Genomic DNA, 22,453 nt, shown 5'->3' with positions numbered 1-22,453 from the left:
GGAGGCCAGTTGCGAGCGGGGATGTACGAGGCGGAGCTGGGGGTGTCCCGGTTCCGCGCTGACCGGGGGTGCTCGGTGCGACCCCAGGCGCCGCGGGGGCGACGAGGCAGGCCCTGGCACGGCAGCGACCTTGATTTTCGTGGTGCGGGGATGCCGCCGCGTGAGCGTGTTCATGTGCCCGGTGAGGGGGTTAACCGCCGCCTGGTGGGGGAGGAAAGGGGTTTAAAGCCCTAAATCCTAATTAAGGTGGGGGTTCTGGGTCTGGGCCGTTAATGGTTCTCATACCATGGGTTATGCTTCGTGCTGTCCTAATGTGCGTGTGGGTATTAGCACCTTTTCTAAAAATGACTGAAAGAAGAAAGGGCTAAACCAAATGATTCAGGCAGTCCTCTCCACGGCCAGACTACATCTCTGAAGATCTCCTGAGGTAAACGTGAACTTCATGTGCTGTTTCATAAAGTTCCTGCTGCGTATGCTGCAAATAGCGTGCAGACCCCTGGAGGGAGGTGGTGTTTTCAGAGCGTAGCGGCAGTCGTTAGTCTGCATGTAAGGCTCAAAAGTACTGTTGTATGTCAACGACTGGGGAACTTTCATGTGTGGAGATCTTCACTGAAGGTCATATAAAATCCTGTGTCTTTCCACAACCTGGCCGTGTGTCAGACTGCAGTAGCTCTTGATATACCATATAAAAACACATACAGTTGTTCTTTATCTCTACTCCAGAATTTACTTTTACTGTGTTCAATGTCAGTTCTTCCTCTTCTTTCTACTTGAAGACTGTAACTAACAACTGATGTTGACAGTACTGCCAGCCTTTCAAGTTTAGAAAGCACAAGTGAGATCCTCAGGAATCACTATTGGCCATCAAATTATTACAGTTTTCTTTAAAGAAGTCTTTAAAAAGTACTTCTGTAAACTTTTGACTTTTTGATCTCTGTGTCATGAAGCTGTGCAAAGCACACGTGCTGAGGAAGAACAGCATCTTCATCTTTCTTATCAATAAGGGTATTTTTGTCCCTATGGCAAAGCCTTGTCTGGGGTGGCACCCCCTGGGATCAGGGCTGAGTGTGGTGGGCTGATGTCTTTCTCTGGATCCAGCTGTGCTGAATGGAAGAGGTTACTGCTCCCAGATGCTTGTTATTGCTCCCCTGCTAGAGGAATCTGCTCCATCTGATCCGCAGTCGGAACCGGTCCTTTGAATGCTGCGCACTCCTGCTTCTGCTGCGTGGATGAGCCTGGCTAGAGCAAAAAGTGAAAATGAGCAGTTTGCACTAATCTGGCCCATTTGGACAAGAGGCAGGAGCTAGCTGCACGAGTGAGACGTGGACATTTCTAGGAAGAATTATGAAGAAAAGCTAAGGGCAGTGACTTTTTTCACCCACATAGTTATTCACCATGTAGCCCATGGACACTGCAAGAGAGTCTCTTCAGTGAAGAGCTTACAGACTACTGTGAAGCACCAGGGTGTCTCTCTCATAGAGGATCTTGGAATTTGCATTCTTTCAACACGGTCTCAGAGTTCCACGTTGTTGTTTTATGCAGTAACTACTTGAGATACAGTATCAGCTGATCAGTAGTACCTCCTTACTTTTGCAAGCTTGGAGCCCGTTGCGAATGTGGCATTAAAATGCATTACTTCAAAGGTATTCCATGAGACTTAAGCAACTATGTTTTACTTGTACCTTTCCTCCAGACTGAGCATATGTGGTCAGCAGATGTGTACTTGCTAAGCTGTGAGAACTTGACGGAGAACCCTTGGAACCAGATCAACAAATATCCATGAGATTAGAAGAGCATTTAGCTTGCCAGATCAGCAGGCAAAACAGTCTATGGCTCTTTTTATTAAGCCATAAGATATTCCTGTTTTTATGGGATGATTAAGCTGCTCTCTGCAAACAAGAAGTTTATTACATCCGCATCTGTCTTAATATGGCTTATAGAAGTAGCACATCTTGTTGTAGAGACATGTTGCACTCACTTCTTTTTGTTAGTGGTATGTTGTGTGACGTATGACTATCCACAGGGTGAGCATTAACTGATAGTAACACAGCTTTGAAATTCACATAAAAATAAAATAAGTCCTAGCATTGCTCTGAAGTTTGAGCATTAATTATCTTGGTGGATGTTTGCTTGTTTGTGTGCGTTGTTTTTTTTTTCCACATGAATCATTATCATTAGTAGATTTTGAACTCTTAGCCTTCAGAGAGACGTTCAAGATCTCCTCTCTTCAGGAATAGCTGTAATTGGTAAGAGGAAGGCATGCTACCCTTCATGTGGAGGGCAGGGTCTTGCTACAAACTTGCTGTTGGTTGATAACCTGAGTATTTGTTAGTGGAGCTTTAAGGAGGTTAGAAGGTTCTTCTTAACTTCTGGATCAGGTTGTTATTCTCTGCTGCTGGTAGTCACTAGGCCATCGTGCCTGTTTCAGTCCTTCATGAGGTCTTTGGTTGTGCAAGGAGCAGGTTTCCCCCGCTCCCTTGGACAGAGGAAACCTGTTTTCTAGCTTGCAGGTGGTATGAGAGTTGGAGCTTCTTTATGGAGCCTAACCGCCCAGGAAACATGTTGAACTATATGGCATTACCCACCATCTAGTTTATACATTGCCATAATTTTTCAGAAGGGTTGTGAGGGTTCTGGCTCTGGCATAGTTCTGTAGGCTGGGAGATGGTTCTGGAAGTGGGATCCAAGTCCTGGTATTTCTGAAGCTGCTCAGTGACACTTGTCCATCACTGTTCCCAGGATAGCACCAAGCCTTGTTTAGGTGCACATAGCATCCAATTAAGGATTCACTAATAACAGCCAGTGAATACGTTGGGATTAGATTGCATATTTGACCTGCATCGGCGCTGGTGTTGCGTGAGGATGAGTGCTGCATGTTTGCCTCCTCCAGGAATTGTACAACACTGAGAACTACTTATGCCATTGTCGGTTGCCCACAGCGGGGGGGTGTGTGTGTGTGTGTACACGTGTGGGTTTGTGTGGGGGGGGGGGGGGGGGGGGCAGTGTCAAATCTCCCAATGTAGCCATTATTCTTACTATTTGGGTTAGCATCTGCTAAGGTGTTTGGAGACTTTGCTCTTCACTTACTGCTCCTCTGTGTGTAAGGAAACTGCTTCTTTTGGTAGTCAAAGACTGTGTTTGAAGGGTTTCCTCTCAGGATTCTGGTTATATTTAGATGGAAACAGAAATTCCAGAGAGCACCTGAGGACAACAGCCATTTCCATTTATGGATTAGACCTTCATGTGTTCCTAACTGGAGCTCATGGCACTTGCTTGAGGAAATGGTATTGTCTGAAGAGCAAATGTTCTTCTTACCTGCTTCTCTTTCTTAAAGAAGTAATTACATGTGCCCTTAAAATACTGAGGCTGATGTTTGAAGCAAAGGATCTAGTGCAATCTGGCAGAAGTTGGTGGTAGGGAGATTCAAAAGCGCAAAGGGGATTCAAAAATCTAACACCAACAGATTGCCAGTGGGAGATAGGCATGTCGCCTGGTCTTACTCCTTTGCTACAGAGGAGTACAGGATTGTGACCTTATATTATGTTTGTGCTTTTTAAACATCTTGCTTTTGATAACAACAGGGTTACTTAAAAGAAAACTAATGGCAGGAAGAAATCCTGGAAACTGTATTTGGAGAGAAAGCATTTTCTATTATTTCATATATCCAAATGGGCTTTTAAGATAACCAAAGGCATAAATGGCAAGCTACCTTGTCAGGGCCTTTTTCCCTAGATTTGAATCAGAACCTTATTTTATTCTTACAAATAGCGAGAAATTAATAATTAGGTTTCAAAGCTGAAAGCTCTTTACTTCCTTCCCTGCTTAATATAATATAAACTGCATGTGGCCAAAAAATTGTTTCATAAGAGATGTGAACTCTTGATTGTAAGCCTGTCAGTCATAATCAAACAAGCACTTCTGTTTTAAGAGCCTGAGGTCTGGTTTTGTAATACAGCTTCACAGCTTTTTGATCTGAGACTCTTTTGATAATCTTACGGCCACTGCATGTTGTATCGCTATTTGTTATGACATATGTACTAATTTTTTTTTTTTCAAATTACGATTCCTTGTGAGCTCAGCTCATTCTTTCTTGCTTGAGATGGCGGTTGTGAAAAGACTGCATTGAGTCATTAGAGGAAGAGAAAGGACTTTAAATCTGGCTGTTGAAGCAGAGAATTTCTCCAAAGTAAGTAAACACATACTTAGACTGTGTGCTTCCTGGGGGAGATTGGTGCACGTATTTTATTCTTTTAGTTACTAGTCATTGATAGAAAAACTTTTTTACAGAAAATTCTCCTCTTTTATGAAACAGACATGAAAAAGGTAGCAGTTGGAGATACAAACTGAAATGTGGTGCTGTGTATTCTTTTTTTTAAATCTTAAGGATCTTCTGGAAATGAGAATCAGCCACTCCTTTTCCTGACTAATTAAGCCATTGTATAGATGTATTGAGTGTATTAGCCTAGTTATCAAAATACTCTGGTGCACTGAAAGCAAGAATTGTTTCTGGGTATTCCATTAAATAGAAACAGCAGCAAAGGAGACAGCGGCTCACTTAGGTTTCTTCCCCAAATATGATTTCACATTTAGAGGTTGCAGAACAAACTTGGCCATTTAGATGAGATATAGATGGCCTAGTTTTGTCCTTAAATGTAACTCCATTGTGAATTTTAAGTTCATTTTTCTGTCAAGTCTTGAGAATTGATATATGCAAAATAAAGCAAATGTGTGTGTTTTTCAGACGTGCAAACAAATATGCTGATTTCCACCTCCCCGTCCCCCCCATAAAGTAAAAATTTTCCTCTAAAACTACTTTGAGGATCTGTGTCTTGTATTTCTGGCATTTAAATTTTACCAGTCAAAAGATTTCTTCTATTTTAAGAAAAGCTGTACTCTCTAATGAGGCATATTATAGGGAGCCCTGACCTATATTCTGGCATTTAACTTCAGTGTATCAAGTAGTTTACAGAGATTCTAAATCAGTAAGTAACACTTAACACAAGTGTACTTGCGAGAAAAAATACAGGTATAGTCTTAATATAACTTTGGCATACTATGTATGATTAAGGTATTGTAGTGGTTTAGAGAACACAAGCTTAGTATTTGAAGTCTGAGGCCTAGACTTCAGAAAAACCTCAAAACCCTGCAAAAAGCAATCCTCAAAAAACCCCAAAAAATCCAGTCTGGTCTTGAGTGCCTTCTGAGAAATCAGTGCTACAAATTCAGTGGCAGTTGTTACTGGAAGTTCAATCCATCAAGGTACTGAAGGTGACTGCACACCTCTGATAATTTTTAAAGGTGAATAGTCATCTAGTGAGAGGATTGTGTGGGTTTTTTTCGTTTCTTTTTTTCAGACCATAAGTATCCACTTAACTTTATTTAAACTTTTCCTGATTCTTAATACAGAGACACTTCTGAAAATTCAACTGATTGACTCTCTAGGCTTTTGTATAACATTACAAATCCTGATACTCGCTGCCTTCAGGAAGGAACCCACACTTGGGATTTTGTAGTGTTTAAATCAACAAATGACAAGCACCTTTGTTGTCTTGCTGTTTCTTGATGGGCATTGCTCCTGCTGTTTCAACCTTATGTAGATGAAATAGAAATCAAGGTTTTCCAGTTTAGATAAATAGATGTTAACCATATGATTGTTTGGACATTCACCTGTAAACATAGGGAGTGATGCTGCTATGCATTGCAGCATAGAAGCGTGGACACCGTTCTCTTCTCTGCCACTGATTTACTGTATGATCTCAAAACTGTTTTTAAACATTACCTGCATCTGTATCCACATGTATATGTCTCAATTCTTTACTGTGTCTTAACTGTATGTAGGATTTATATTTTTTTATTCCTTTATTTTAAGTTGCCTCTTTCTAAAGGAGGAGGTTACCATATAATCTTAAAATCAGCGTGGGATAACTGTGTTTTTAGTCTAAAACTTACTGTTTTGCATTTCTCTGCTTTGTGTGATGGCTGCTTTAGATATCTATACAGGACCAAAACTGACTATTGGCTTCTCCTTTGAACAGCTGAGATGTAGCAGCATTTCTTCTTCCCAGAAAGGGACCCTTGCTCATGTTTAGTTTGTGCCTCTAACAGCTTAGTCGTTGAGAGAGTCTGTGTTTGTGGTTTGCTATCCATCAGTTGATCAGTGAGCAAACTGATAATATTCTTTTAAATATTCATGGGTTTCTTAAACAATGTCTGCCTGGACTGCAAGCACAGAGTGGCAGAAGCCATTTTTGCTTTTTCTGTGGTGGGTTTTTTTTTAATCTTATTTTATTTTTAAAACAGTGCATTTCAAAATAAGGCCGCCTAGTAAATAGAAGCCTGTGAACTCCCCTTGTTTGCTGTGCTTGTGTGTAACGGGTTACTAGGCATCTCTTTAACACTGCAGTGTAAAGCCTGTAGTGTAAATATGCTGAGAACAGGAAATGAGCATTATTTAACTGTGACCTTGCATCTTTTTCTTCAGCAAGTTGCATTGAGATGAACAAGGCAGCGTTATTGAACTAGAGAGCAGCAAAATCCCATTTAACTGCATGCTGGGCTTTGATGTACTGCCAAGTACTGTTGTCTGTGATAGCCTCTGGGATGCAAAGGAGACTGTAGCTCTAGATAAGAGAGGTTTTCAACCAAAGTGTCTAGCAATAATGTCAGCTTTTATAATTTGTATGTGGAAGTTATGCTGTTATTTTAATACATAGTATAGTATTTCTGCATCCTAGTTCTTGTGCAAAATCACCAAGACTTCATTCTTCAGATATGCAGGAGATTTACTATTTGCTGTAATACAGCTAGGTTTCCACCATCATAGATGATCTAATCAAAGCTAGTTTAATCTTAAAGCACTCAGTACTTTGTTTACTATGTACAGTGCAGATGCCTAAAAATGTACACGTGTATTCAGTAGTGCTTAGTGGTAGAGGATGCTCTAAAATGGTCTGTAACTCACCTGCAAAGAATAGGCAGGACTCTGTGTGGCAAACATGATAACCACTGTAAGACATCTTTAGCCTCTGCTGCAAGATAGTAGATGAAATGGGCTGTGTTCCAGATCTGTTCAGCAGCCAAGCTGGAAGCTGCTGAAGAAATCTTAGCATCAGAGACAGTGTTGTCCCCTTGCGTGCTCACCTGTTAGTTTGTTCAGGTGCTAAACAAATGTTGATGGAAGATCCCCAATGTCTGTCAGATCTAGGAAATATGCTGCAAAACCTTAGGAGTCCGGGCTGAGACCTCTGGCATTATGACTTTGTTAGTATTCTGGGAAGTTGCAGCATACAACACTGTTTTGGTCAGACTTTTAGGATAAAAATTTCTCCTGGTAATAATTCAGTTTCTGGTGATTGGAGAGATGGGAGAACATATTAAATTTCAATATCTAGCTTTGCAGACTTTATGTTGTCATGAACAATATATTCATTTGCACATACTACAGGCTCAAAGCAGGATAAATGGGCAGGTAAAAAAGGATGAAATGGCTAGAGAAGAGAAGTTGTTTGAGACTTGTATCACTTGTTTTGGAAACAACCCCTTTTCCCTCTTCCTTCTATAGTTGTCTTTCTGTCCATAAATTCAGGCTGTTTAATACTGCAACTTCCATTGTGTATACATTCTGGAGGGCATAGAAGAATTGAATCCAGTTACATTGCAACTCTGCAAAATATTCTGAAATGGTTTGCGTTGTACCAAGAAAGGTAATCGTACAGTTTGACACCTTGTCCAATACAAAAGAGGTAAATGTATTTTCATGACTATTCTGAAGAGGCAAAGCTTTTTGGACTTGACTAGGATGTGACATAGGTGCTTGTATCCTTTACCACTGTTTAAAAAGTCTGTATTGATGGATCTAAGTTCAGGACAGTGTGATTTGGGAGGAAGACCAGGAGCTTATTTTGTGGGGGTTTTTGATGACAGCACTAAAATTTGCAATATCTAAAAGTTTTTTCATGACAGAGTATCCAGATGTGAATTATTTGGTAAATGCAAGTAATTATATAGTAGCTAGCTTCATGTAGCTGATATGCCTGCAGTGTTGGGGACATGTTGTTTTCTTTCTGATCCTTGCAATCAGAATTGTTTTTTTTCCTGTTTATAGAGGAAAACTTGTTACTCAAATCTTTTCTAAAGAAACATTGTTAATAGTATTTGGCAGCTGTAAGTGATTAAAAAAAAACAAACCAACTTCTATTTAGAGCACTGACAACAATTTAAAGTGAGTAAGGAATTTTTGTTGTTCATTTCTTGTATCGAGATACAAAATCTTGCTGCATTAGTATTCATCCTGAGAATGGATGGGCTTTTATGCACCAACATCCTATGCAAATTAGTCCTTTCCTAAGAGCAAACATATCTGATTAGGGAGAATACAGTTGTCCTGCAAAATCTGCTTTATTCTTTTCGATGCAAAAATTCTGAGAATTGGTGGGGGGATTTTTTTGTGTTTTGTGGTTTCTTCCCCCGCCACCCCTGCTTGGAATTGGAGAGCACGATTGGGCAGGAAATAGCAGAAGCTTTTGTAAAATCTTAAAAGAGAAAGAAGAAAAAGGGCATTTTCACAAATGGAGTTAGGATGATGCAGCAAAGTTTTGGATGCCTGCCAGGGAGGACAGATGCATCATGCATACAGTGGCTTGCCGACGAGACTGCACATTGGCAGCTTCTCGATCTGTTAATACAGCAAGCTTACAGCCTGAGCATAATCACAGCAAACAGTCATCTTACCACTTCGATGTTTTTCACTGGCAAGTTTTCATAGCTGTGTATGGCAAGTTTTCAGGCCTATGAACATTATTGAAACTTTAAAAAATCAGGTAAAAGATATCAGGTAAAAGATATATATATATGTATATTTAATACTAGGAGGTGCATTTTTCTTCCTTCAGTGAACAGGCTTACCTTTTTCTGTACAGAAATGCAATGTGAGGTACTGTCACTGCTGTCAACATATGACATTAGATTTGGGGTACTAATAATGGTCTGTGCCTCCTTAGACTTCTGCTCAAATGTCCTCTAGTTTGGACAACCTGTTGACTCCAGTCATGCTTAATGGAAAACTTCACCACTGGCGCTAGAGTGATTTTTTTGGCACTGATTTTCTCATAGCCCTATAATGTTTACTTTAATGGGGAAGATGTAATGATTTCTGGCTGCTTGTTGATCAGAAATGCTGCTGCTACTTAAAGAAAGCATCTTCCAGATGTGAGAGAAGTATAATAATAGTGAATTCTAGGCCTGCTCTGTCTCCAGTCTTCTGCATGAAGAAGAAATCTCAAGCTTTGCTGTCTTGCCTTAGCAGTGCCTAAGCGTTGTCAGTGAACATAGTTGTTATGGAGGTGCCCAGCTATCGTGACTGAAATCCCTTGCCATCTTATTTGAAGTTCTTCAAGGGCTTTTTTAAAAAAAAAAAAAAGATTTCTTGCCTTTAGAGTCAATGCTTACCATATTCCCATGGTTAGGTCTGCTTGGGTGGATTTTTTTTTTTTGTGCCATTCCCCTCTGGATTTTTGTGTAGTTGGTCTCAAGTCCATAAAGGAGTGGGAGAAGGGAGACCCAAAGAGACATTTTAGGCTCCTAGGTTGTAGTGCTGTGTAAGAGTTTCAAGATAATTATTTTTTTTAATTATTCTTGATTCAACTTGTGTGCGTACCTGAAAGTGATGGGTAGGGTAATTGGCGTGTCCCTGCTTTGGTTGTCCAGTTCCAGCAGTTCAGCAATGGTGATGAAGGACTCTGCTGGCTTGGAAAATGGCGTCTCAGAGACACCAAGTTTATCCACCTTGCTTGAAAGGAAGAGAAGAGATAGTTAACAGCCCTAGGATGTCTGGATACTCAGTTTCTTGCCCCTAAAGACATGCCCAAACTGCATGGGCTGCAGTGTTTAGTTACTAATCCTGGGTACTGGACTACGTCTTGATTCAGCAGGTTAATTAAAATGATCTCTCAGTTGAAGAAAGATTTACCTTAAAGAATGGTTACTGCAAACTGAACTAAGCAGTAAAGTGTCATGATAAGGATGCCAGCATCTGTGCTGTGTGGTTTACAAAAAACCCTGGAAAGACTGCTGTTGAGCTTTAGGAGCTAATATATCAGAGATCACTAAAAATCCACAGCATCTTAATGCATTTAGCTTGCCTAGTAGGCCTAATTAAGATGGGTATCATTCATCTTCAATAAAGAGGATTAATTATTTTGTACATCTTCATGTGAGCCCCATTATGTTAGGGTGAGATTTTGCAGCCATTGAACAAAGCTGTGGGAGACTCTCTTGATTGACAGACATTGTGCCAAAACAGAAAGCGTTTACTCTTCTGTAACTAATGAAAGGAGGGGAGGGATCAAGTGTTGACTGATAATAAGAATTGGTCTCTGTACTTTGAATATATAGCCAAATATCAGTGTGATGTAGAAAGCGATGTATACTACTGTATTACTGGGAGGAAAAAAAAAAGTATGTGGTTGAGAACATCAAAAAATAGCAGAGGTAGTGTCTTAAAGCTTTTGAGACTTCTTGAAAATGTGTTTTGGGGCTATCTTTGTACTGTCATTTGGGGGTGTCCTGGTTTCAACTGGGGTAGAGTTAATTTTCTTCGCAATAGCTGGTAGTTGTGTTTTTGATGTAGTATGAGAATAATGTTTGTAACACACTGATGTTTTAGTTGTTGCGAAGTAGTTGTAAGTCAAGAACTTTTCAGCTTCCCATGTTCTGCCAGTGGGGAGGTGCACAAGAAGCTGGGAGGGGGCACAGGCAGACAGCTGACCCAGGCAGCCCAAAGGGGTATTCCCTACCAGATAATGTCATACCCAGTATATAAACTGGAGTTGGCCGGGGGGGGAGTTGCTGCTTGGGAATGGGCTATCGATCACTGGTTGGTGGTTGGTTGGTGGTTGTTGTTGTTTCCTCTCCCTTTGCTGTCCTATTAAACTGTGTTTATCTCAACCCATGAGGTTTTTTTCCCATTCTTTTCCCCATCCCACTGAGGCAGGCGGGGGGAAGCGAGCGGCTGCGTGGTGCTTAGTTGCTGGCTGGAGCTAAACCACAACAGGAAGATAGAGGAATTGTGCTTCCAAAGCCACTAAGGAAGAATAAATACAGTGGCGTCTAGTGTCAGTGATTACAAACCTCCTCTGAGAAAGTACTTCACTCAATGTCACAAATTTAATTCTTAAGAAAGCCTCTGCTTAAATGCAAAGTACATTTCCCATCACTTGGACATACTTTGCTTTGTAATGAACAGAAGTGTGTGAAGGATTGGGTCCTCTGTGGTGTTGATGAGCACAGGAGCAAGAGCCGGTGAGATAGAATGAATATGTCTGCCAAAATAGGTCTTCAGATGTATATTTTTAGCATTAAGAGTTCTTTAGTTATAAATCAACTAGTTTTGGGTTATGGGTTTTAAAAAGTGAACCTGAGGAAAGAAGTTTGAAGTTACTAATGTGTCTCTTCTGTAGGCTTACACTGGACCACGCTTTTCCCTGTTTTGTTTTTTTGTAGCTAAATATGATAAATGCAAGAAAAATGAAAGCCTTTTGTAGTACTTCTGTACAGTGTACGTTTGCCACATAACTGGGAGATGCTTGGCTGTATAGACGTGTAAGTGTTCACTGTGGAACAGTGTGTTCTTTTGCACAAGATACGGCCATTCAGCAGTCAGTATGAGCTACAAGTGCTACAAGTGCTGCTGGTGTGCCAGGCTGAGGTTGTGTAAAACAATAAACACTGTGTTGGAAAAAGGCCCAGGAAAACTGTTGACTTTGGGCATAATTGCTTCCTATTGCAATTGAAGCTGCGTTGGAGTCCTTGGCGAGTAAAGGTCTGCATGGAATGCTACCACAGCAGTGTTGTTCATGTTAGCTGCCCATGGAACGTGGTCTTTCTGTATTTGAGGGAAGATTAGAGTCCTGGAACAAACTTTGAGTTAGTGGAAAAACTTTTATGAGTAACATTACCAATGTTGTTTGTCAAAATGAAATAAATTTAGAAGGGTCATTTGTGCTCTTCTGTAAGAGAATTATGACTCTTGTCCCAAGTCTCTCTTGTTTTTATACTTCGTGAAAAATGTGGAGGCTTTTTCCTTGGAGGAACTTCTGGGTTTTTTTGACAATTCATGGCTATCAGTTTTACTTGTTCCTAGCTCTTTAATGAATGCAGTTACTGTGTAATCGTTGACATTTTCCTCCATAATTTGATATCCTGGATTCCCCCTATATTTTATATGAATTAGTTATTTTGGCATTAATGCAAATTAATCACCATTTATCTTGTATTACTGACCATGTAATTAATCGAAGTGCAGAGCATTGCTTAGTACTATACTGGTAAAGTAAAGCAAGTTTGTTACTCTTTTGAAACTATGATTAAGTTTTAAGTGGTGATGCATCATTGCTCTTTACACAAACTGGAGATTCATCTGTTTTGTCTTTTTTTGTGTGTTTTTTTGGTTTTGTTTTGTTTCCTTCTTTTTTTAACATAATAAATACTACTGGTGTGCTAGAGAGCTCCTAAATGAAAACTCTTCCCCTACCTGGAAATACCCTTGGAACATATTATGTTTATATTTTGTTTGATATGTGTTCTTTTCTTTGTGAAGCTATAGTCCTGCATTAAGATGAAACAATTTCCGTGAAGGAGCCCCTGTCTCATTTGCTTTTCAGCATTTCACTGGTTTCTGCCCTTTCTGAAATTTGAAAGGGTGTTCCCATGTCTTCCCTGGGACTCTTCCAATTAATGAATTGCCTAATTGCTTTTTCAGCTTCTTTGCTTTCTGACCATCAGTCAGAGAGGGTGATATGATAAAGGAAAGACAACATACAGAGACATGAGCTTTCTTTTCTTTTTTTTTCCCTTACGGTAAATTTGTCTACTGTAACAAAGATCAGACTGCTAACTGTCTTGCTTTTATAATCTGCTAAGGTGTTGGTATGGACATTGATAACTTGTTTCACCATCCTGTGACATCAGTTTTTGAGACCTGGGTTTTATCAAGTTAAATTTAAACTAATATCTGTTACTTTTACACATTAAACAAATGCTTTAGTGGATATATTTGTCCATATCTCTGATATTGGAAATGAGCAGTATGAGAGAGTGAAGAGAGTACAGTTTATGTTGTGCAGTAGGATATGAGTCATTTTAGAGCTTTTAGGGTAAAAAAAAATTTGTCCCTGAAAATATTTTGCTCTTGAAAATATTTAACGGTATTCAAACAGATGAGTGCATTCTAAGAATGAAGAGTTATTGAAGTGATGTTCTGGAAGACCTGGCTGCTTGCATTTGATATATTCAGTCCTGGCTAGGCAGTACTGGACAGACTTTGCTGCTGGGTCTCCACACTGTCATGTCAGAGCAGCATTGCTGCTGAGCTAGTATAGCTGTTGTCAGCAGAGTACCTTTTGCTGAAAATGCTCCGAGAATAAAGATGTAAAAATAGTTTGGTTCTTAATGTAGGATGCATGTCTTTTAAAGGAGCTTATCTTTCACTCCCAGCTTTATTCTTGCACAATGTGTTTCATTCTTGTTTCCTGCACCTTATTATTGCTAAGTGGTCTTGCAGTTGTGTACACAGGTACTCACAGGCTCATTTCCCCCACTACAGAAAACAGCCTTTTCTCTTCCTTGTTAGTGTCTTCATCTACAAATTCCCAGGCATGTCCTTTTTTCTAGATGGGTTTCTTTGCAGCTGCTTCAATTCTGATGTGATTTTTCTCCCAGTTCTCACTAAAAAAGCCTGGACACACTGCCCAAAGGTGTGGAAAAGCAGCTATCTCAAACCTGTCCTTAAAAGAATGTTAAGTGTGCCACCAGGACATGGAGGGGCATCATCCTTTTGGTCAGAAGGAACTTCTGTGACTCGGCTGTGTTCAGTCCTATTATATTTCTTGCTGCTGAAGCTGGTTTTTTTTTCTTGTTTTAAGTAGATGTTTTAGGGAAAAAGGAAGGTGTGCAGCCATTCCTAATACAGTGTTGTGTGGGTTTTTTTCCCTACCCCACTAACAAACCCTGTGTAGAATGCTTTCCCATACCAAGGGGAGGGGAGAAGGCCTGCATCCTGTCTTGTGGATGTCAAAGTAGGCATTTCTGCAGAAGCAGTTGTACAGTATTTAATCTGATTCCCTTGCTGCTAGAATTGTAATGTGGTACTATGTTGCTTTCCCTAAAAAAAGTACAAGTTATGTCTCAGGTTTGACTTACATTTCTGTGTGTTTAAAGAATGGCCTTTTTCTAGAAGTAGAGGTCATTATTAGTTGTAATGTCTGATTTGGGCTGCACAGAGAAAGTGCACAGATGCCATTGCCTTGTGGCTGAAGCAGAAATTCAAATGTTTAAAAAAAAAAAAAAAATCCCTGTCCCTGTGAGGGCAGATTTATTAATTGAGGTCAATATCTTTCATAGAGGTAAAAAACACATTCAGCAGTTAAGGGAGGGGGGGAGTTGTCTCCTGAATTGTCTCCATGAACCCCTTGTTACCCTCATTCTTTATAATTTTTTCCTCTTCAAACTGTGCATTTGAAGCAGAAACCTCATGTCCTTCTACTGCACACTGTTTAGTTGGTTATGCGATCAACACAGCTCACCCTCTCACCAAGCAGGAACCCCCCTCTGCTGATGCTTGCTTGAACAGATTATGGGCTTTTTGACGATAGCTGAACTTATTAGAGAGGGTTATCGAATTGCCATCTATTCTGGACTTGTTAAGGGGATGTTCTGAAGGAAAATTGTTGTCTTACAAAGAAATCTAAGTTTGCTGTTGAGGAAAGGTCAGTGTTGTGTAACTAGGAGTTTCATTAATGTAGTGTTCTTTATCTCTGAATGTGCTTAGCCTGAAGCAGAAAATCAATAAGTCTTTTCAGCCTTAGACTCCTTGAAGGATTTTACGGCCTCATGTGGTGCTCTAGGGGACCCTAGTTTGTTTTGTGTGATCAGCTTGTCCTTAATGGCAATTCCTTTTAGCTTCTTGATGGGACAACGATTGATTTATTTTTTAAAAATCAGATATGAAATGCTTGAAAATTAGTGTATGAAACTGTAACCTCAGGAGGCATTTTCTATGTACTGGGCTGCTGTCATCTCAGTGCATACAGAGGAATGAGTACGTTCCTATGAAAATTTTGTCCTCTTCCCCATGAGAAAATACCAGCAGATGGCACTTCACTGAGAGACAGGCTTTCCATTGGTAGGTACTGAAATTGTGATAGAACTTTTGAAGGCCTTTGGCACCTCCGTAAGCTAGTTCTTGTATCCTGTTGCTGTCTCAAGTCTTGTAAAACTTCACAGCAGATTTAAATCAGTAGCCTGATGTTTTTGCATTATCTTTGTTTCAGAGATTACTTCAATTCCTAATTAATTGTACTTTTGCCTGCAGATCTGTGTTTGAGTATAGAAATTAATAAGCTAGCTTGTGTTTGAACAGTCTCCCCTTTTACAATGTGCTTTAGCTTTAGTTGGCAGAGTAATCACACTGCAAGCACATGTTAACAGGTACAGAGAAAGTGAGATTTTTCTTTTAGCTAGAAACTAACGTTGTTTCATTCAAATGCTGGAGAGTTCTAAAGTGGTATGGGGCACAGCTGACAGCCAATCTTGTTCCTCAGAGCCATAATGTGATTATGTGATTTTTTTTCTTTGTTTATGTCTAGATGTTAGGTTGGGAAGGAAATCTTCAGAGTTTGTATCATGAGTAGAGTTGCCTATTTCTCTTCTGCAGGCTGACAAAGCTATGTTACCTTGTTGGCGCTTGTGGAAAGAAGTTCACTGTCATTGCATTCCTGAGCCTGTCTTGACCTGGGCCTCCTCAGACCTAATATTCTCTGATTTGCACAAATAATATCCTGAAATTTGATGAAATATTGTTGTGTTTTATTTGTCATAGATGTACCCTCTGGGCTTCTTTTAAACCTTGTAGATTTGTGTGCTGACTTAAAGCAACTGCTAAAATCGGGCATCCATTAAGTAGCACAAGGACAGTATGCAGATATGCAACGATTATATGTATGTGGTTTCTAAAGTGGCTTGAGTAGACCCATCTAAGCACTTCTCAAGGGCTTTCAGGGCTGTATCTATCTTCCTTTGACTCTTGTCCTTCTCCCCACCCCTCCCAAACACACTGCACATTCCTGCCTCACCCTTTGTACTGGCGCTAGTGCATGGGACAACACGGTCACCCAGATCAGCTCTGCGATTTGACTGAAAATTCATGCCCTAACCATTTGCTGCATTGCTTTTCACCTGAGCCAAAGAAGTGAGTTAGCAATGCTGCTAAAATAGGCAAGAAAGTGATTCAGCATCCCTGCTAAGGCAGGAAAAAGGAGGGGATTTTGATGAGCTTAAGGTGATTGTGAAGCTCTGTGTTTACCTCTGAATTTTATTCCTCTGAAGATTATTATTTGAAGGGAGCACTCTTCAAAGCCCCTCACTGAACCTCATCTCAAGGTTTGTAAGAGTTTACTAGGTATGGCAACTGGGGAAGACCCTGGAAAAAAAAGTCTGTTGTTTTCCTTTGGGTTTCTCATCATAGGTTTTGCAACTAACAATTGGTTCCAAGTTTTTCTGGGATTTCAGTTGCATAGGGAGCCTCCCTGTCTTTGGAGGCATGGAATGGGGATGCATAATGAAATGACAGAGTTGTGCTTCCTTGCTTGCTTTCTAGTCCAAGGACACTCCTTCCTGCTGTCCCAGAGTACTTCTAGTGTTCAGCTTTCACCCCAAAACTTCCAGGTAGATGTGTTGATGGAAAAGTTACTTGGGGATTTGAGCTGGCAGAAGTTAAGTGTGTGAAAGAGTAAGTGCAGAGTGCCGGCAATTTGGTTTGGCCAGAGCTTTGGTTTGAGTGTGGGTGTCCATTTATATGTCCATATCCTCTTTAAATCAAGTCTATGGTGAAGACATATTTATTTTAGAGAGCCTGATAAATGTGGTCATGGCTTCAGGTACTCTTACTGTGCAAGGTGAATTTTGAGTTGTTATATATGATAGCCATGAAGAAAGAGAATTGGTAATGCCCTGAGACAGTAATTTAGTTTAATACATATTTGTCTAATGACCTACTGCTATCGCAAACCAAAATTAACAACCCTACTTTATGGTAGTGTTTGATGTAAATCTGTCCCTACCAACTTTCCATTTTCACTGCATCTGAAGGTATAGAGGAGGTTCCAAATTAGCCCAATACCTTATGTAATTGGACAGTGCTTTCTGGGTAGTAACTATTTTTTTTTAATGTTTTTAGGGATTTTCTTCCACGAGGTTCTGGAATTGTAACAAGACGACCATTGGTCCTGCAACTCATCACTGCCAAAACAGGTAACCTCTTTCTCTTTTTGATTCAATGCCTGGACAAAGTGCTGATGTACTTCAGTAGGAGGAAGAAAATTTCTAGGAAAACGCAAGCAGTGTGAAGAAAGATGCAACTGGACTGTCTGGAACAAAGGCCTGCTGCTTCAAAACTGTATGCTCAGGAACAACTAATCCCATTGTCCTATCTGGGAAAACAGTAAAATCTACATTCTAGAGCACATAGTAAATTTAATCCAAGATCAAATTTGAAGCAGTGGAGAAACATTGTTACATACAAAGTGTTAGAAATTAGCTTTGATTTATTAATTTCTTCATGAGCTTTATAGTTGTATTAGTTAACACATAAAAATTGCAGTACTTCTATCCTTAACTCTTGCTCCAGCGCACACGGATTTGATTCCACACAGCTTGTTTTTGTGACTTGTCTTTTTTGGTTGAACTCACTGCACTAAGTAGAGCAGAAGGTAGACGGGGGAGAACAAGGCTTCTGTGTAGCTGTCTGGTCAAAAATAAAAATACAGTATGTGTACACCACTGAGCTATGTGATATATTGAGATCTTTCATCAGAATTCACCACTTTGTACTCTTCCAAGGGGCACTTAATCTGCTGTTGTGTAACTCTGTTCCCTAGCGTATATAAAAGCAGCTACAGTTTTCCATCATTCAAATTGTTTTGTTGTTGCTTCTAAACCAATGTAAGCAACAAAATCACTGGTTTACTATTGACTTCTACTTAAAATAGTAAAAAGAAATGAAATAATATCCCAAATAACATTTAAAAATAAAAAGTGCTCTTTAAATTATGGAACCTGATGAAACTGGGGAAGAAACAAAATTGAAACTGCCTGTAGAACTTAAGTCTGTCCTTACATGTGAGTTGTAGTTAAGTTTTTGTGTGCATTCTTTTCTTAAAAAGACTTTTTTTTTTAGGAAGGTATACTTCAGTCTGCCTAGGCTCCATTTTTTTTCTGAATTACTGCTTTTAAAGCACATTCATACTTTCAATGCCTCTATGAAATTTTCCATAGTGTTTATACTGTGGAAGAGAAAGGAAAAACTGTGGAATCCAGTATTTCTGTATGCTTAGCTTAGAATCTTTAGGATTTTCAAGTGTGTAATATGCTTATACTGCTTTGTATATTAAAAGATGAAGTTCATTTTAGTTGGATATATGAACACTTGCCATTGCTCCATATCTGGCTTTTGATTTCTGACAGAGCATGCAGAAATGCATGAGTAAGACCTTAGCGATGGAGAATCTTCGTCTAATTTTCCCAGCATCATGTAAGAGCAGAAGGAAAAGAATTGAGCTCTGTGCTGGTATTCCTAACAAAATGACTGAACAGCAGAGACATATGAATTAGTAACTAAAGTCTTAAACTTTAACCTCAAGTGGTTAAATACTTATTCTTAGACCTCCATACTGAACTTACCCCAACTGGTCTGTATTGCCCTATTTTGTAAAATCATCATTGTCCCTTGGTTAAGGAGGCAATGAAAGGGCTTCTGTCTCTCTGGTATTTTCCCCATTAATATGTTTACATAGTATTACTAGCTTTAGGTAGGCCTCTAGGTTTTCGTATAGGTACCTTCTCTGCTGAAAAGTAGTTCTTCATTATGACTTAAATAACTCAACAAAAACTTTAAAAATTCTGGAGGACTGATCTTCAGCCTAATTTCATGTTTCCTGGATGTCAAGATGTGTTTCTCCCCTTGGGAAATGCTGTGTATTTCTTGTTTGGGATTACATGCCAAGACCTTTAAAATGCAAGCTTTAATTATTTTGTTACTTTCTTTACACTTTGTTCTGCAGTTGTTTTTGGTGGTGAAATTCCAAGTAACTTTGTCTTTTAAGCCACCTTTATCTTTTTGAACTAATTTAAAAAAAAGAAAATAAAGAAAACTGCTTAGAGAAGCACAGTGTTCTTTTACAGGAAGCAGATGCTGGACTGATTTTTATCAAGTCCATAATGATTTAAAATGTTATAGAAAGTAATTAGAAGACTGTATCGGGTTCTTGCTGCTGTAGCAAGCTTAACTGAACTCTAATCCTAGCATCTTTTTTGACTCTTTAAAAGGAACTATTCTTAATCTTACAGTATTCCTTGGGAGGGAGGGGGCACTTTCTATATAGGCATGCAGAGATGACTGCAAGATATTTTAGTAACATTTGGAACTGGCTGAGAATCTTTTTGGAATGTGAATTTCATTGACAGAGGAGGTTAAAGCTTCACTTAACTTTGAGTCATTGCACTAAAGGGATAAAGATTGACAGCTGAGGCATGTGTGCACACCCAAGTAAGAGGGAACTCTGGCCACTTGTTATTAGGGTTGGACATATCATGGAAGGGTGCAGCAGGATTTGGTTGTGAGGAGTTTATGAGGGGCCCTTCAACATTTGAAAGATCTGACAGATCTGGGTAAAGAGCTGTTGTTACCCCTGCAAATATGCAAGGGGTAGCATGAAGCAATTCAATACTAAGAAACCTGATCTCCTGCAATGTGGAGTATTCTTTTCAGAATTCTGTTTACTTCCTCTTTTTTTAAAAGTTCTATGTAATTTGTACAAAGCTATTTTGTAGTGACCTGTTGACCTCCTTTAATCACTAAGATATTTTGGTGGGAACAGTACAATTCCTACGTGGCTTTATGCCATTTGCACTTCCACATCCATGCAAATACTGTACCCGGCTGAAATCTTGGAGGCAAAGACAAAGGTTTTAATGAAATATTGCAACTGACAAGTCAGTCTTTAGTAGTTGTGACTATTTTCCTCTGAGTTTGATAATGTGAGAAATACGTAGTAGCATAGAATAAGTCAAAATATGGATGTTAAAAATAACTTACGGTCCTCTGAAGGACTCTGACTTGTTCTTGACTATCCTACTTTGAGTCTCTTTTGAGACTGCCCAGCTGCATTTCAAATGAAATTGTAAATGTGGCCTGTATCCAATAAATTGCTATACTGACTAGAGGAGAGAGGAAAAATAAACCAGTCTCCATCTTGTAAATATTTTGAGGCTCCAAGGTGGCTTTCTTATTGCAGTGAGAGGCTGATACTCATTACTTGTCCCAAAGTAGTTCATTGGCAGCCCTGTAGGTAGGGTCACACTCATTCTTGTTCTTCATCTCATGTTTTCAGTTGAGTTGCTCCTCTTCTGCTGAAATAAAATGGCATATACGATGTCTGGCTGAAAGAGGCAGTTGAACCAAATAGGCATGCAGTCTTTTTTTCCTGTAATAAACAGACTTAAACTCTGGTAAAGAAGTTTTGTTTCCCACCCAGAAGTCATTAGTAAAAAAAAAAGTTGCCATCTGACATCAAGCATGCTAAACAATCCAAATGCAGCTTGGCCAAGGCACTGTATTTGTCCCTGGGCAATTCCACAGCGTTGTGAATATCTAGTGTCAGGTCTAACAAGACTCTTGTGCCTTCATTGTTGCTAGTCTCTGAGGGAGCTCAGAGTAGAGAATGGTTTTGGAGGAAACAGTCTCATCTGGGAAGATGTGATTCAGTGAGTTTTTACAAGGCACAGGTGTGGACAGGGTGCTGTTGGTTGGAAGGCTGTCTGATGGTGAACTTCAGCTTTTTACGAGGCAAGGTAAGACAGCTGTAGCAAATTAGCTTAGCCATTCAGAGGATGTACATGGGAGGAATTACACCTGCCCTTTTCCTGGGTGAGAAGCTGGATGTGAGGGCAGTTTATTTTGAGAGTCTGATGTCTAAATTCAGGCAAAAGACATACTGCTTCTTTCAGTATTCGACTGCTCTGCATAAGATACAGGGAGCTTATTCTTTCTCACCAGGCAGCATTTATTTTAAATGCTGAACTGTTGTGATATTTCAGCAGTTACCAATGAGTGTAGAGTGCTGGTGTCTCACTTTCTTACTCACAATTCTCTTTCAGGAGGAGGAATGCATCATGCATTCCTGTAGTTGTGCTTTTAGAAGGATTTTTCCCTGTGTGTTTTTAAGATGTAAGTGTTGGCACACAGCTGACCTGGGACAATAATTTTAAGGCTGCATTAGTATTCAGTGGTCCTGGAGCAACATAACTGAATTCTGTGTAAGGTATATTAGTTCCATTTCAACTGTTAATCTTCTCTCTGCAAGTTTTGCCAGTAAGCATGCTAACATGTAGTGATTTGTCATGTGTTACCATAATTTCTTAAAGGAGGGCTAGAGAGCTGGTGGGTTTTTCTTCCTTTGAGTTGGTGTGCCTTAATTTGTATATCAAAATCTATTTCTTAAACATTTTATGTTTTTGTTTCACAAATTTCAGCATATTTCCTAGCTTGGTGATTCGTTGACCTAATAAATCAGTAAGATTAGATACTTTTTGTAGGAGTTAATAGATACTTTTAAATGGTGCTGGTGAGTAAGCTTTGGGAAGGTTGAAAGGCTTGAGAAGGTCTTGAGAGGTGGGGTGTTTTCTTTTTTTCTTGTTGTCTGTTGCCACACATTCTGTATAACCTTAGGCAATCTGTTTCTCCTCTTGTTGTGCTTTCTTCTGCCTGTGGAAGCAAAATAATTAAATAATTATATATGTTTCTTGATACTGGGTAGTATGTTTTTTATGCAGCAGTGACAACAAAAAACTTCCTCAGGTTTTGGCTGAAACCTTTGTTGTAGGTCTTCTGTTTGTTAAAAATACATTGCCTGCTATATAAATCCTGTTACTTATTATTTACATGTTAAAATATCTTGGCTCTAGGAGGGTTATTTTCCTCATTTTGATAACTTTTTTTGGAGGAATTGAAGAGATTTTCTTAAGAGAAAGAAGTGGCAGATTAACAGTTTTTGAAAATCATTATTGAGGTGGACATTTTTAGATGAATGAGTCTCATGTACAATACCCACATTTGTTTCATTTCTGTTCATTAGAACACTAAGTGGAAAGTAAATCACCATAAGGTTCAAAAGACATCCTGATCTTTTTCTGAAGTCTTTCACACGTTCTTTTCTATTGAAGCTGTTGAGCTTTAATGCAAATATCTTTTGCTGTAAGACTACTCCTCAAGCATACCCATCTTTTATTGCCATCTGGTGGCAAAAACAATCCTTTAACAGAAAATTAAAAAATTATAAGAAGAGTTTAGACTGGTTATTTTGGCTAACTCAAATGATCTTAGAGACTTGATCAGCAGGGAGGC

The 22,453-nt window shown here is 39.5% G+C and overlaps 1 protein-coding gene across 1 annotated transcript in view; it reads left to right on the top strand.

The window, feature by feature from the left end:
• The first annotated feature begins 21 nt into the window (after positions 1-21).
• Positions 22-22,453, top strand: part of DNM3 (dynamin 3) — a 172,359-nt gene continuing 149,927 nt past the window's right edge. The window contains exons 1-2 of the mRNA XM_010284144.1: positions 22-181; positions 17,224-17,304. Coding sequence (XP_010282446.1) covers positions 22-181; positions 17,224-17,304 — 241 coding nt within the window. The remainder of the gene's footprint in view (positions 182-17,223; positions 17,305-22,453) is intronic.

Source organism: Phaethon lepturus, unplaced genomic scaffold (genome assembly GCF_000687285.1).
Source record: "Phaethon lepturus isolate BGI_N335 unplaced genomic scaffold, ASM68728v1 scaffold20950, whole genome shotgun sequence".
NCBI lineage: Eukaryota > Metazoa > Chordata > Aves > Phaethontiformes > Phaethontidae > Phaethon > Phaethon lepturus.
Note: the sequence above shows the minus strand (reverse complement) of the source record. Positions and strands in the feature narration are given on the sequence as shown.